General features: G+C 48.5%; 1 protein-coding gene across 1 annotated transcript; it reads right to left on the bottom strand.

Moving 5' to 3' along the window:
• Positions 1 to 5,038: 5,038 nt before the first annotated feature.
• Positions 5,039 to 11,643, bottom strand: Chst2 (carbohydrate sulfotransferase 2). The gene is made up of 2 exons (XM_041677005.1): positions 10,935 to 11,643; positions 5,039 to 10,829 (listed from the first exon to the last, which is right to left on the bottom strand). Exon 2 carries the CDS (start codon positions 10,645 to 10,647, stop codon positions 9,055 to 9,057), a length of 1,593 nt encoding a protein of 530 aa, XP_041532939.1. The 5' UTR covers positions 10,648 to 10,829; positions 10,935 to 11,643; the 3' UTR covers positions 5,039 to 9,054.
• Between the last annotated feature and the right edge of the window lie 4,949 nt (positions 11,644 to 16,592).

The raw sequence follows: 16,592 nt of genomic DNA, 5'->3' as shown, positions 1-16,592 counted from the left end.
GACTGTGTTGGCCCCCAAAACCAAAATCTGAGAACATTCCCCAAAACCTCCAGATGTGTCTATTAATTAATTTCATTAGGAAATACTGGAGCTGCCAAAAGGCTACAAGAAACCTAAGAATAAAAAAGCTTCCAGATCACGAGGCAATGGTGGTGCATGCCTTTAATCCCAGCACTTGGGAGGCAGAGGCAGGTAGATTTATGTGAATTTGAGGCCACCCTAGTCTAAGTAAAATACATTAAGCAATAAGGCCACCCTAGTCTATAAAGAAAGTTCCAGGATAGCCAGGGCTATTACACAAAGAAACTGTCTCAAAAACCAAAAAATAAAAATAAAGATAAAAAACCTTTGAGACCACCAGAGAGCTCCTGGTCAGAACCTCACGCTATGGTGTCTAGCTTGTGACTCTTCTCTTAGGAGAAATGCTAGTCTGAACACAGATTTATACCTCATACTCCACATCTGTGAATGGCAGCCTCACCACCACATCAGCTCTTATAACGGGGCCGACATGCTTCAACCTGGCTTCGTCTGTGCCTGCCCACTGAGTTCCTCATGCCTTGTCTTCGCTTCCTGATCAGGCCTTGCCCCTGAAGCTGTATCAAGACCACCTCACCATCAAGTGAGGCTGCCTTTTGCTCAGAGTGGGAGAGACTTTGTCCTGCTCTTCTGTATGAGAACCAACCCTCCATGGACAGACTCCAGTTCTGACAACTACCTTCTCTGGCCTGTGTTCCGCCTTGGTGGAAACTGCCCAGCACACAGAACCATCACTGAGGTCTCCTCAGGGACTACATTGTGGCTCAGCCAGGTAACCAAGTCCTGGCAGGACATCTGTTCCTCAAGTCCCTGGCCATTGTCTCCTCTTCGTGGGTATCATAATCATCTCCCCTGTGAGGCTCCAGCATTCTATCTTGTCCTTATTACTCCTTCCTTTATCCAAACCCAAAATTTCCCACCCAGGCTTTCTGTAGAATTACCTTCCTCTCCCAAAATGGCCTATTACAGTGTTTGCTAAATAAAAGCCATTATAAGAGAAATTTTGACCTGTGCTTAAAATAGCAATCACTCCTTTCTTCTGTTATATATGAGTGCTTCTCCAAAGATACTGGCACCTAGTCAAATTGCGGCAGGTACTCAGGGTGCCTCTCTCAGAAAGCATTTGGCTGGAACTGGGGTTGGGAGTGGGGGCTTTGCTATTATCTTGTCAACACTTAAACTGCAAACAGTGTGACCCCAGATGTACTAAACAAGAAGTGACTTGCCCCCACTAGTGACCTTAGAAATGACCCACAAGGAGATCACTGACTCCGGACTGATAACTGGGGAACCTGCAGAGGACTGAACTAGGCCCCCTGAATACAGACAATGGTGTAGCTTGGGCAGCATATGGGGCTGCTGGCAGTGGGACCAGAATTTAGCTCTAATGTGTGAACTGATTTTGTGGAGCCCATTCTCTATGGAGAGATATCTTGCTCAGCCTAGGAATCAGGGGGGGGGGGGGGGGGGGGTTGGTTCCACCTTAAGGAGATGATGGGACAGACTTAGTTGACTTCCCAGGGGAGGCCTTACCCTTTCTGAGGAGCTGATGGGTGTTGGGTGAGGGGGAAGTGGAGAGCAGGAAGAGAGGAGGGAGAGGGAACTGGGATCAGTATGTAAAAAATAAGTAAATGGATGAATAAAATTAAAAAAAAGAAATGACCCACCTGAGCCCGTGTTCCCTTCTGCCAAATGAGACCCATCATGTCGTCTGTCATATGGACTCTAATGGACCCTACTTACAGGACATTTGTGCACTGTGCCTGGCACACGGTCCTCCTGGCACATTTGGGGCATCTGAAAGTGAGATGGGAACGATGATAGGATGTCATAAAGAACACTGTGCATTAAGGAGTCAATTGGGAAGTATGAAAACATAAATGAAATACTACAGGCAGCTCAGTCTTGGTCTCCACAAAGGGAACTCCCAAGCCACAGCCTTAGGAAAATACTGGGCTCACCAGTTAATAGGGCTGGTTAAATAACTGAGCTAAAAATCACAGATGTGGGTGTTAGCGCAGAGAGAAGATGTGTTTTGTTTTGTGTTTCATTTGTTTGCTTGCCTTTTTATTTGTTTTTTTTTTTTTTTTTTTGGTCTTTGGGGGTTTGTGGGGTTTTTTGTTGTGTTGTTTTTGTTTTTGTTTTTCGAGATAGGGTTTCTCTGTGTAGCTTTGACTATTTTGGAACTCACTTTGTGAGGCCAGGCATACGCCTTTAATCCCAGCACTCCAGAGGCAAAGGCAGGCAGATCTCTGTAAATTCAAGGCCAGTCTGGTCTGCAGAGTAAGTGCCAGGACAGCTAGGGTTGTTACACAGGGAAACCTTGTCTTGAAAAAAAAAAAAAAAGACATGTGCCAACATTATCAGGGCTGTTTTTCTTTTAAAAGGTAATAACCCAATTCCATTCTTCATGTAAGTGCTGAACACAAAGATGAAAACATGAAATATTTTAATTCCTCTTAGGCACTAGTGCAATCCTAGAGAGACTGAAAATTTTGCCAGAGTAACTGGGACATCTCAAAATGGAATTGTAACATTTAGACCTCAATGGTTCTTGAAACTTTTTCCAGTCCCTGAAATGCTTAAAAGATGCTCATATTGGCTGAGACCTCTACAGTTCACAAATGCACAACAGCAACCTGCATTATAGTGACACTCTTTCCTGTGGCAGACTTTTAAAATTATCATTTTGTTTGACAATAGTTCACGTGTTGTTTTTCTATGGAGGAGGGTTCAAATTTGTCCTATTTCTGTTTCAAACTTAGTATGGAAAAGACTGCCATCTAGATCCTCCTTGGAAGTTAATGTGCTATTCCTTTTCATCCATATTAATTTGTCTTGCTTTCTTAGCTTCTGTTAGCCCTGCATCTGAAGGTTGAGATTTGGTAGAATGCAGCTGTACTGAGTCTGAAGCTATTTGACAGAGCATTTGTCCCCAAGTTCTCCTGTTCTGGTTTCTTGGGTTGAATCTTTTACTTAGCACTCCCTTAAGAAATAGCTATGTGCACAGAACCCTTGGTCCCGAGTAAACGGAAACATATACTAATAAGATCCAGTGCCTTCCCTTCTGATGGATCTTTCCTACGGGAGGAAAACAGGCCTATCAGCAAGTGAGTCCGGCTTGCAGTGAAACATACTGGCAGATGGGTACACAGTGTGGCAAAGAAGACTAGGGAAGAGGAAAACATTTCTACATCTTGAAGCAGGGTTGATAATATGTAAAAGCTTCAAAAGATCCAGGACCTTCAATGGTAAACAAGAACTGACAAGTAAGGAAGAGATCTTAACGGTGGATGCCTGCAAACTCACAAGACTGAGGCAAGAACTTCAGCCCAACCTGGGTTACATACGTCATTGAGTCCTTGTACAACAAAAATGAAAAAGAGGAGGGAAAAGGAGAAGGAAGCAGGGAGAGTAGTAGAGACTAGAAAAATGATACCCAGGAGAATATATCTAATGAATGTCTCAAACCTATCATAAAATAATCTCAATCAGCTGTACAGAACACAGTCAAGAGGTATACCAGTTGGCTTAGTACACCTGATACCTTTGTCCTTTGGATACATTGTAACCTGAGCTTTGCTTTTCCATGTTTGGATGCTGTTTTTATACACACTAAACATACAGAGAGAGGTCCCTATGCAAGTTCTTAACTTCCTATCGTCAGCACGGAGGGGGGGGGGCTTGTCATGTGCACACTGAGTTAACTTCACCACCAGAGTGTCCTTAGACACCTTTGCTTTTGGGACTGTCACATGTAGTAACTCCTGCTTCTGAAGTGTCCCTTGCCCTTCCTCTCCCTTGCAGCTTGACATGTCGTTCCCTGCATCTGGAAGCAAGAGCTCTAGAGGCACACAACCTGCACAACTGCATGCTTAGGAAGGCTTCACGGTTGGCTTAATCTCCTGCGGTTGTCATCTTGAAAGGCCTACTCACTTTGTTAACAAGGAGAAGGCGTTTTAACTTTGTGCTGAACGTTGCAAATTATGCATCTGCTTCCATCCAGAAGACAAACCCACTTCGAGGTGAATTTCTCTAAAGCCTTGTCCATGCACCTGACACGGGAGCCCTCACAAAATGTTTCTGAGTCCACTCGTGTCACAGTGATTACTTTAGCCATCATTCCCTTTGCAGAGGGACTATCACAGGCATGTAGTTTAAGCAGCACCCCCATATACTTTTGACATTTTTTTGCAGGTAACTGATTTGACCAAATGTTATGTTTTGACCTTGACTACACTTTATCGTCCCATTAGCAACTGTATAGATCAGCCTTTCCCCTTTAAAGTTCCTTCAAGTTTATAAACACCGGCACCCCCAAACACTGACTCAAAACTTCCCCATGGCACAGACTTAATGTGTTAGGTCGAATTTAACATTTTCTTGAGCACAATCCGATTTAGGATATGCAGGGGTTTGATAAATGCTAAGCCTTATGACTTCTGTTATTAAAGATTCACACCAGACTCTGCAGCTGAGCCCTTCAGTAGCTGTTCCTTGAGCTACAAAAACAGCAGCTGAATAGCCACAAGGGAGGGAAGTTATTTTCTTAGCCTTGACAATTTGAAAGGGCTCTCCTTAAGGTGAGTGACAAGGGGGGATCTGTAAACTCTGAATTCATCTCTGGACAGCCCATCACAGCTCAAGCCCTTTCTTCCTTTCTTTGAAGCTGTCACTTTGTGCCTATCCGCATTGGATCCTGACATAGAACTGTCGTGGCTCTGATACAATGATTGCTCACTGACTCTCCAGAGGCCTGAGATCAAAAGTGAGCTCATCACACAAGGTTAGCAGATATTAAGGCATTCTCTTGGGGGCCAGGGTTGCAGTTCAGTTGGTAGAGAACTTACCTAGCATGCACAAAAGTCCCAGATTCGATCCTCGACATCATACAAAACAAACATGGTGGTATACAATGATAAACCGAGTATTTGGGAGGTAGAAACAGGAGGCCAGAAGCTTAAAGTCACTCTTGGCTGTTTAATGAGGTTAAGCCTGTCTGAGTCATATGAAAACCTTTCCCCAAAAAGAAAAAAAAAAACATAGATTGAGAATCTGACTTCATCATAGAGCCCTTGCCTTGGTCTTGCTAGGTTCGATCCTCAACATCAAAAAAAGAAAGGAAGAAAGTCTCTTGGTGAAGACCCCTTAAAGAAAGTTCAGGAACTCCATATAGGGTATTGCATGGGTCTGTGTGTTGAGGGGTTGGGGGTGACAAGAGACACGTCATCATGAGCTACCATGTCTAAATGAAGTGACCCACGCCTCATTTCTCTCTTTCTCTTTCTGAATTCATGTCTAGAGACTGTGTTTCAAACATGATCTTTATTTAATTGCCCAGTTCCCAGGGAATATTAACTTGATAGTCTCACCCAAATTCACATTCATTTCGAACCAGCAGCGTAATCCAGCCACAACTACACAGGGCAGAACTGACTGTAGCCAGGCTGTGAACACACCGGAGCAGGGAGCCCTTGTCTCACTCCGTATCCAAAGCAGAACGGACTTTCCCACAGCAGCCATTGCTCTGCCCGGCCACAGCTTACAGCACATTTTATCAGTCTATGCATCCACAGCACTCAAAATAGTAAACATCACAGTTTCTTCAAAACAAACTTCACAGACCACGCCTAGGCACCCGGGCAATTCTGATCCACAGTTAGATGTCAGATCCCTGCCCTCCTGTGTTCATGCCGTTTGGGAAACAAATACTGAAAACTGAATTCCTTATTTTGAATTTGCCTCTCCACATTCATCAGTTCTGCAGTTCTTTCTAATTCCCTGGTATGAGTTAAAGGGCTGGGTCACCTTGGAAACACCACAGGTGTACCATTGCTTGCTGCGTCCATCTACCAGAGCCTGCAGGCCATGACCTCCCCCAGAGACCTGCTACTGGCACTGAACAGGTGAACATCGTCTTCTCTTTCCCTCTAAACATCTCCAGTATCTGATAGTTACACATTTCATTTACTTATTTAACAAGTATGTAACAAGCACTCACTGTGGGGGAAATACTGAAGGGCACAGATTTGCCCCAGTCCCTGGACCCAGGGGACAGTGTGAATGCAACCTTTCATGGGTTCTGAGATTCCTGAAACTCAAGCACCCAGCCTGCACCTTTGTCTTGTTCCAAACTCCTATTTGTTGACTAGATGTGCTGCCTGGATTTCATTCTCTAAATGGAGCTTCCTAATTAACAAATACATTCCAAAGTCAAAGGGCTACGCCAGGCATGTCACCAGTCAGGCCGAACTCACAAACAGAATCTCTCTGGCAGGGAAGCTGCTCTGAGGAAAATTTCCTCCCACTGACGGACATCCTGCCAGGTTGGGCAATGTGAAAGGATTGCTTTCAACCACGCGGCCTCAGAAATGGTCACAGTGCTGCTGCAGTTCGTCATGGCCCAGGTCTGCTTGCACCAGGGGCCCACAAGAGCTTGTTAACGCCAAAAATGCTTCTCCAAGCTCTGGCAGCTAAATGTCACGGATATGACTATCTCAGCCTCTAGTGGGAACAACACCCAGCTCACTTTCCTAGAATGCAGTGAGGTACAAATCTCCAGGAGCAACAATTCACCTTTTCAAATTGCAGAGCCCAGGAGTGGCAGAGTGGAGAGCCTGCAGCTGCTACAAAACAAGGAAAATACAGAGAGAACCTCTGCAAACAGAGGAGGGGAGAGCTGTCGGGGTTAGCTGAGAATTTCCTCTCAGCCGAGGCCATGAAGGCTCTGCAAGCTGCAAGGCTCTGTATAGCATCTAGGAAAGCTTTTAAACACAAGATCCCAAAACATAATTCCAGTCTAGGGCGATCCGAGTCGCTGGAGATGCTGGAAAAGAATAGAAGGGAGCTGCTTTAAAAACCTTCGGCTCAACCAGAAATGAATTTCACTGTGGCTGAAAAGAGCTGGTTCTAATGCCATACAGAATTTGTTTTTAAATGGTTATTTTACCCAGAATCATTGTTTTTTAATGACACTACCCTAATTTGCTGCTAAGCCTTTTTTCATCTATAGTCACCCAACATTAATATTTATTTTGTTCATTTAATTTTAAAGTATTCTTAAATTAGAGCTCTTACAAAGATTCCCCTGCTGCTGAAGGCACTACCATAAAGATACTATGGAAATCTTGAGCAGTGTTATAATAGCTGTCTAGCTCAGTCACAAGACATGGCAAACAATTTCAGTAGACTAGGAAATAATCATCCTAAGACACCTTTTTTTAAAAAAATGGGCTTCTTCGTCTTGGATTTCACATCGCAATGATAACTAAACTCAAGAATCACCTCATGTTAAAACATTCCCTTTGTACATATTCTCTTTCTCTTTTAAAATAAAATCCTCAGCATTCAACCCACATTTGTAGGCTTCCCAGATTCTCATAATAAATTACTGTAAAATAAAGCTGCAGGAAAACTGGGCTTGTACCGCATTTAATATAATGTGTAATATACAACTATACTGTCTGTTTTTCCTATTTGGGTTTCATAATTTCTTAACACAACACCATACAGAATACTTCAGCACAATATGAGTTCAGGACGTGGGAGTATCATAACCACTGCTGGGAAATTCAATGCCAAATCTCAGAATCCCAGAGTAATTCACTTTTATTTCCCCTTCTTCAGACTCCTCTTAGTATCTAAAAGTTCTTAGTTAGAATCCTACACTGTCTGCCTCATGTACTTTGTTTTGCAAATTTACCTTTAGGAAAATAAGGAGAATACCATGGCTCCAGGACACCCCAAGTCTCCAGCAAACTATTTCAAATTCCTGTCCTTTAGTGTTACTGGTTTGGATGGGACGTGAGGAGGAAAGAAAACCTGTGGGTGTCCCCCTAGTCCTCAGTTACAACTTTGCCTTAATATGCCTCCGGATACTGTGTCAAAGACAAAAACACTCCAAGCAGATATTTCTGTCCTTCCACTAACTACAGAGATTGCTGCCACCAGGGCCAATAGTATTCACTCCATTTTGAAACTCATATTCTAATCATTAGAACTTTAAAAATATATATACATATGCCTTTAAATTTTCCTCTTTTTTTCTTTCTGAACCAACTTCAGAACAAAACTAGCAGTCTCTGCTTCAAGGTACCCTGTCTCAACTCACAATACAGTAGTAACCAAAACCGAATGCCTTCAAATCTCAAGGGCTTGTTTCTTCCTTTCTCTCCTCAAAGCTGAACAGGAAAGTAGTGTGTGCTCTCTTCTCTGCCCTGCCTGGTTTTGCCTGTAAAAGACTGCTTCCATTCCTGGGCAGCTGGCAGGCTGTGGATTGCACGTGAGAAAACAACTCCCAATTATTATGAAGGCAGAGGCTTCTCCCAGCTTAGCTATCCCCCAAGTAGGGAGAGGAGGGGAGCAGAGGCCACCTGAAGTTACCAAGACAAGTAGTACTGGTAAACCCAGAGTAATGGAGGCAAATATAAAAAAAGAATATTATTTATTATCTTCTTTATTAATACTCACATGTCACCTTTGCTGCTTTACACAAAAGTCTATTTTGAAGGATGCCTCCTAGGTTTACCAGCCCGTGGGGGGGCTTTCTGCTCTGGGACCACTTTCCCCTTCTCCACCCACCCCACTCCACATCCAAATTAATCTTACACATTCACAGATGCCACAAAAAATTGTAAACAAGATTTGTGTTACTGGAACTTTGATTTAACGACATTCCACTTCAATATGGAAGGGGGGAGGGAGAGGACGAGAAGGGGAGAGGGAGAAGAGGTAGGGGACAGGGCAATTTGTCAGAACTTTCAAGTCTTGCCTTTTCTGAGGTGTGTGTGTGTGTGTGTGTGTGTGTGTGTGTACGCGCACATGTGTTGAGGCTGTTCCTTGAAATTCACTGACTCAAAACATTGACAGCAAGTGCCGGTGTGGTTATTTATATTATATATCTATAATAGAATATGTGGGCTTCCTCAGCTTGGGTCTGGGCTGTGTTTGTTTAAACACAACACCATCCTCTTTGTGGGTGTCTCCAGAGGGTGTCAGATCTCTTGGGAAACCCTCTCAAAGCCGGGGCTTCCGAAGCAAGGTCTTGCTGAGGTCTTTGACCTCTTCAGGGCTGTTGACCCGCTCATAGCCCAGCACTGCCATAGGTTGGTAGCAAAACTCCTCCACCTGCTTGATCTGCTGGAAGGTGAGCGCGGTCCGCCAGGCATTGGCGGCCTGAGTGGCATTGCGAGCTGACACCACGAACGGCTTAGAGGAAGAACCCGAACCACTGGTCATGTTCAGGGCAAACTGCTCCATTTCAGGACTCACCAGCAGCCCCACAAAGTCGTACACCCTCCGCAGAGTTTTAACCGGGTCTCCCACCAGATCCTCGTACCTCACCACTAAGTAGTGTCCCTGTAGCCAGTCAGGCGGCTGCAGGGCTGTCTGCAGCGTTTTGGCCATACTGTTGCAGATGACCTCCATTGCACCCAGAGCATGGTAGTCTGCTGGTCCACCCATACCCTCCTTCTTGACACCCAGCTTGTGGCCAGCGGCCTCCAGGAAAGGCATGCGGTGGGCTCTCGGATCCCGGCTTCGCACCACCTGTAGGCTTTCCCGGATGAGGCCATGGCGTGAGCGGATGCGGGAGCTGGCAACCGCTCGAGGATCCCGCACCAGGTGGATGACCTTGAGGTCCAGGGCTGGATCTCGAAGCAGCGGCGCCAACACAGCCACATCGAAGACGCGCACGCCCTTGATAACCAGCGTGCGATATTTGCGGCACTCCTCTTCGAAGCGTGCCAGGCGTTGAGGTGGGCACTTCTTACACACGCGGTCGTCCACCAGCCCGACGACCTCCTTGCGGTAGGCGGGACAGAGTGGCGAGGAGCACACCACCTTGTTGGTGGCTGCCCCAAAGATGCCCAGAGTGGTGAGGTTGCGCCCCCCACTGCCGGCGGGGCTATACAGCTGGAAAACCGAAAGATCGCAGCGGTACAGAGCGCTCAGCATGTCCCGCGCTGCCCCCTGCAGGGAAACCGCGTCCCCGGGGTACAGTTTTTGCCACACGTGCCACACAGGCTCGTAGAGGAAGAACACCTCAGGGTTCTGGTTGAAGAGCTCGCCGAAGAAGGACGAACCGGAACGCCACGTGGTGAACACATACACCAACTGCCGCTTGTCCCCTCCACCCCTGGTGCCTCGAGTTCCATTGCCTGGAGAGGCCGCAGCTCCTACAGCCCCCGCCGCGGCTGCGGGAACTGCCCCCAAGCCGGCTGCGGGAGGGCGGTATGGAGTACGGGGGTCCATGCGCGGGTGAGCGCGGGGTGGCGCTGCAGGAGGCGACCCCAGCCGTCCCCAGCCGCCCCCTGTTGCCCCCGCCGCGGCACCCAAAGGCCCGTCGGGGTTGCACTGCTGCAGCGGCTCCTTATGCCACTTGTAGTCCAGAAGGTTGAGCATCGTGAGCACCAGCAGCAGTGCGTAGCCCGCGCACAGCACCAGCGCCTTCCTGCGAAACACCTTCATCCCGAGCGGGGACGCAGGCCAGCGGCGTCCTGCGCGCCGGGGCCACGGCGGGAGCAGGGCCCGCTGCACGGCGGCAGGCGCAGCCGGCAGCGGCCGGGGAAGCGCGCCCGGGGGCAGAGCTCGAGGCGAGCTGCGGCTCATCACAGGCACAGCCGGGGCCGGCGGCGCGGCGGAGGCGGCCCTGCAGCCCGGGAGGGGGACGCTGCAGGCCGGCTGCGGGCGCCGGGACTGGGGCCGCCGATCCGAGGCGGGCGCGGCGGAAGAGGCGGCTGGTCCCCAGCGCCCAGGGCTGACTCTCCCATGGCAGCGGCTCCAAGAAGGACCTGCGAGGGGAAGCGAAGTGAATGGGTGAGCCCAGTCTCCCGCCCAGATGCCTCCTCCGCCAGAGTAACGCCCACCCCCCCGGTCTGCGGGCCGCCCCCACTTACCTGGAGCAGCGGATGCGCCCCAGAGCGTCCCCGGATCTCAGACCGGCGGACTGTCCGACTAGCGCTCTCCTCGGTTTCTGTCCGGTTCTCTTCTGCCAGGGGTCCCCAATCCTTCGAGGGAGCCGCGGGACTCCGCTGCCCTGGCCCTGGGCAGAGTTTCCCGGCAGCGGGCGCCCTGTAGCTCAGAAGGGGAAACTTTCACCGGGCCCAGAGCCCTGCTCTGCACTCCACCGAGCACGGCCCGTCCCGGCTCCAGCGACGTCTCCCCCGAGTCTCTCGGGACCGCAGCTTCCCTCCCGGCTCTGGGGTACGAAGCAGGCTAGAGGCGACAGTGCGGAGTAGCTTAGATACGTCCCAGCTCCAGGCTAATCCGCTCTCCATCGCTCGCACTCGGCCTCCACGCAGCGAACCTTCCCATCCCTCCGGCGGTGGCGGAGAGGGTACAGCGCGGCCCCGCAGCGGCGGCTGCTTCTTCCATCACCCGGAGGATGTCCGGGCAGGCAGCTCAGGCGAGCCCCGGCGCTCCGTGACTGCGAACTGGCCCAGGAGGAACCCTGGACACGTAGCTTTAAGCAAAAGAGCGGGACCCTCCCCGGCACCGATTGCTTCTGCCCAACGAAGTCCCGAGGTAGAGGAAGCCCCCGCTGCGACCGCACTAAAGCGGCGCCCGGGAGGATGCTGCTACCCGACTCCCCCTACGCCGGGCGCCTGCAACGCGCTCGGGCCAGCCTCTGCGCGGCTCCTGCCTGCCCGCTCGGGGTTGGTGCGCGCCGCCGTCTGTCGCTCCGGCTCCTCCCCTTCGCCACGCTACCCCCCCCCCCCCCCTCGGCCTGTCCCACACCCTCCCTCCTCGCAGCTCCGGACTCCAGCCGCCGCCTCCTTAGGGGCTGGAGATGCGACCCGGTTCAAGGCGGCGCCTCTCGGGCCGCCATCCGCGAGTCACAGAGCTCTAGGTTCTCCTGGAGCCTGATTCGCGACTCTCCTGCACAGCCGGAGACTTGGGTTCTCAGCGACTGCAAGACTCATTCGGCTCCAGTGTTCGCTTTCGAGAAGAGTTGGCGATAAAAGTTTGGGCAGAAATCCCCCGTTCGTCCCCAGCGGTCAGCACTGGTGTCCCCTCCTAAGGAGGAAGCAGCGCCGCCAGGCAGCGCTGGATATCAGGAGAACACAGTTCTGAGGCTTCGACCCCGGTGCTCGCCCTTTCCAGTTGGCTTGTGGTTTCTCCCTCAAGGAGGAAGTAATAAATCTTTCTGGCCCTAGGGTCACTGAAGGGATTCAGAGTGTGCTTTTCGGCACCCTATCCGAGTATCCCGGACTAGGACAAGGCCACTAGGTTTCGATGACACCCCCCCCCCCCACCACACACACACACACACCTCGCCAGGCAGATGCTCTAGGCTTGCGCTCCTAGTGGAGCTTCCACCTCTGTTAACATCCTCTGAGACAGGGCTGCTGGGGGAGGGGTCTACGTTGTTTTATTTTCTAGTAAAATACTTTTCGGGGCCCCTTGACTTTAAAGAGGAAGAGACGAGATCAAAGACTTGATCACAACGGAAAACGTTCTCGGTCGTTGAAAGTTGCTTTTTTAGTTTGATCTGCGTTGGCTTTTTTTTTAACTTGTGAGAGAGCACCGAGAGTGAACCATAGCCCCAACTATAAAGTGGAGCAGCTACAGTAACCCTAGGTGATGGCAGGGGCAGGATGGGTGAGGATTTGAGGGCAACATGGGAAAGATTGTACTCCCTTTTCCACCTAGAAGGCGGGCAGAAAGGTGAGTCATTGTGGTCCTGAGGTTCAGCCCTGTGGTAAACTGCGGATCACCGGGAAGCTGATTGCCCCTGTCCCTTTGAAGCTTTCACAAGTAAAACACCATTACTGCAAAATTATCTTAGTCTATCTGGAGCAGCCTCCCTCGGCCTGAAGACCCTTCTAAATCCATTGATGACATGTTTCTTCCGGGAATCATACAGAATGTTCTGGGTACAAGGATTGTTGGGGGCGGGGGGGGGGGGGGGTGACAAGGATATTGTTCTGTGGCTTTAACTAGTTTTGATTTGGTTTGGTTTAGTTTCGTTTTGGTTTTTTTTTTTTTTGCCTTATTTCGATTGTTGTTTTGGTTTGTATGGGTTTAGTTTCGGGCTTTAAAAAATAAAAATATCATGATGTAGGATCAGCGAAATGATTCCTTGGTTAAAGGCACTTGCACCCAAGCCTGGGATCTGAATTCAAGTCCTGAATGCACAGGACGGAAGGAGAAAACAGATTCTTACAAGTGTCCTTTGAGGTCCATATGTGCTCCCTGACACATGCCCCTGTCCCTACACACACAGACAAGTAATACAAAATGCTAATGGTTTGACTTGGTCCTGTTTTCTGGAAAAATTCATAATGTCACAAGTATTCAATTAAAATATTCCTTTATGGTTTTAATAAGTGTATGGATAAGACAGTTCTCCCATCCCGATTTGTGATGGGAGAGCAGAGTTTTTAACATTTATAATACAGGAAGGTACAATGCCACGGCACTGATGTGGAGGTCAGGGGACAGTCTGCAGAGTTGGCTCTTCACCATGTGGATTCTGGGGGTATAACCAAAGCCTTTACTGACCCATAGACCCACCGAATCTCACACGTAACTTCCTTAAGTAAATGTGCTGTTTTACTTCCTCCAGGAAGAAATGAACCCTGGTCGGGCGGTAGTGGCAGTCAGGAGGCAGAAGTAGGCAGATGTTTGTGAGTTCAAGGCCAGCCTGGTCTACAGAGAATTCCAGGACAGCCAGGGCTTTGAAACCTGTAGATGTTGCCAGTAGGTGCTAAATGAGTTGCCTTCTATCTCTCCTTTTTACCCACCTCCACCTCCCTCCCACTATTGCTGCAAATATACCTCCCCCTTCTTCCCTCTGCCCTTTCCCCCACCAAACCTGCAGCTATGTTTTGAATGGAAAAGACAAAACTGATGGAGAGAACAGGAATAGCAAAAAGGAGAATAACACACCTATGGTCTCCATCACTATTCCAAGAGAAATACCTCCTAAGAGTTAGAGGCTAATACCTGGGTTTGTGCTTCCCCCGAAAGCACTCAATAGCAGTTATTTGAGGTAAGGACCCTTTTAAAAAACAATTGTTTGCATAGAAACAATTTTGATGCAATTGTGTAAGGCTTTCCTGGAGTTGGCAAAATAGTGACTCCATTTGTCAGCCGCCTCCACAGTGATGTTCCGCTGCGGTGCTCAGCTGGCATAAATTCACAGGTTCTGGCATCTCCACCCTCTCCGTGCTGGCAAATATTTTACTATTTGCACAGTGTCATGATTAATTCCAAACTTTGTGACAGCTAATGATCTTCAAAAACTAGATGCCTTTCCACCTGCATTCTCCCAGGAATTCCTGTCCTTTGAGTATAGTGATGACACACACATGCAGACACACATATAGATATAGACATGTAGGTATATGTAGTAAATCATATAACAATTTCACAAGCAGAGAATCCCGTCAGACCTCAGGGCTGTCCTAAGTGTCAAAACACTGTTTAGTTCATTATAATTTGATCTCTTCTAGAATGCCCTTTGAGCTGTCCTGTCTGGTGCCCCTTGCATAGGAACTACTCCTGGCAGGTATTCTGGCTTTGTCCAGCTCCGGGACAAAGAAGGTTTGAAATGCTCTGTGGTGTGGAAGGCCAGAACCCAGCCTTGGCGAAGTGGCAGAGATCAAGTGTTTTCTGTCTGTCAGAATCTGGACTGGGGAAACCCGATGCTATGCTCACAGCTGTTTCCCATCTAGGTCTGTGTGTGAACCCCGGGCCCAGGTTTGCTTTGGGAAATGCTGTTCCTGAGCAGTAAGAGTGTACACAATTGGTTCTGAAATCTTTGGTTTAATACACACTGCCCTCATTAGTCCAAATGACTCCCCCCTTATATATTTTATATGAATATGTCTATCTACCTACTACACAGACCAAGAACACCCAAAGGTAATCACTCCCAGTAAATTTAGTTTAGATAGTTTTTAGATGAAATGGTCACATCCCAAAGAGCATCTTAAAGAATGTTTTCTTTTTCCAATCTCAAAAGGAAATAGCTTGAATAATCTTAAGATTATAAAGAAACTGGAGCAGTCATTTAAAATATTCCCATGAGAAAAACAGCTGGCTCAGGGGGATTTGAAGAAGATGCTTCCACACTTTGAAGGCCTAGGTAGTGTCTGTCTTGTACAAACTGTTCCACACAGTAGTAACGGAGGAAGTGCTCCCCCAGCTCACCCTAGGGGATATAATCTGGAAGGACGCCGGGGTGGGAGGAGGATGAATGCATAATGTGTACAAACATATGGGAAAAGTAAATCTAATCAAATTGACGGGAAGGACAGTGCTCTGTAACCAAGTCGTGTTTATCCCAGGAGCAGAATGTCCACTTAATGAATATTCAGCACCTGCACAATATCAGGTGCTGCTCAAGTTCTGGAGGATATCAGGGAGACACAGTCAAGTCTGCTCTTCACTTTCATGGACTAGGAGACATTCAGTCCTTATACGTTTAAAAGAATAAGATTGCTCCAAAGGCAAGTATTGTGATGATGCCTAGAGCCGCTACTTTACACTGGGGAGGTGAGTTTGCAAAGGAGAAGTGATCCTTGCCAAGAATGAGGGTGCTATCTGGGAAACTGAGGGCGTGAGAAGTGTATGCTGCTGACACCACAGGTACATGACCCTGAGTGGGAACGAGGTCAGTATCTTCAAAAAGCACCAGAGTGGGTCTGGCCATAGGATTCAGAGGTTAAGAGTACTCACCGGCTGCTCTTCTGGAGGTCCTGGGTTCAAGTCCCAGAGCCCACATGGCAGCTCACAGCTGCAACTCCAGTCTCATAGTATCTGATGCCCTTGTCTGGCCTCTGGACACTGTACACAGTACACAGGCTTGACATACAGACAAAGCAGCAATGCACAGAAAATAAAAATAAATAAGTCTGTAAGTAAACAAATAAAGCAAGCAAGCAACAAGCACCGCAGTTGGACCAGAATCCAATGAAGAGGTCACAGAGTCTCCTAAGTGGGGTTTTCTTAACCTTTAACTTTAAAAAACAGCTTAAAAAGGCGTTGTGGCTGCCCAGAGGGCCAGGAACCAGAAGCTGGATAGCCTGGAGACATAGGATAGAACCAAACATGACTGGCCAAAAAGGAGGAAGATAGAAAAGAAAATCCTACCTCCTGAAAACAGGTGAGAGTTCCAGTAGAGGGTCTGGGACACCACCCAGCCCCTGCCTACAAGATGCGCCGGGGTAAAGGTGGTGCCGAAATTATAAGAGTGGCCGACCAATGACTGACCCAGCTTGAGAGTTATAGCATGAGAGGGAGCTCACCCCCGAGGACCAGGACCCAGAGGGTAGCCCAGGAAGCTAAGATAGAACCAAACTCGACTGACAAAAAAAACCTAAAAAGTCAATGCAATGATTCTTACTGATACTCTGCTCATTGGGTGAGTAGCCCAGTCGTCATTGGAGAGGCTTCATCCAGCAACTGATAGGAACAAATGCAGAGAACCATAGCCAAACATTAGGAGGAGCTTGGGGAATCCTGCGGAAGACCAGGGTGGGGGGACATTGAAGGAGCCAGAGGGGTCAAGGAGACCACAAGAAAATGGCCCACAGAATCAACTAACC

The sequence above is a fragment of the Microtus oregoni genome, unplaced genomic scaffold (assembly GCF_018167655.1).
Source record: "Microtus oregoni isolate MIOR12 unplaced genomic scaffold, Mior012 000028F_ref0000031, whole genome shotgun sequence".
In the NCBI taxonomy this organism is placed as follows: Eukaryota; Metazoa; Chordata; class Mammalia; order Rodentia; family Cricetidae; genus Microtus; species Microtus oregoni.
The sequence above is the reverse complement of the archived record's forward strand: the minus strand, read 5'-3'. Positions and strand labels throughout refer to the sequence as shown.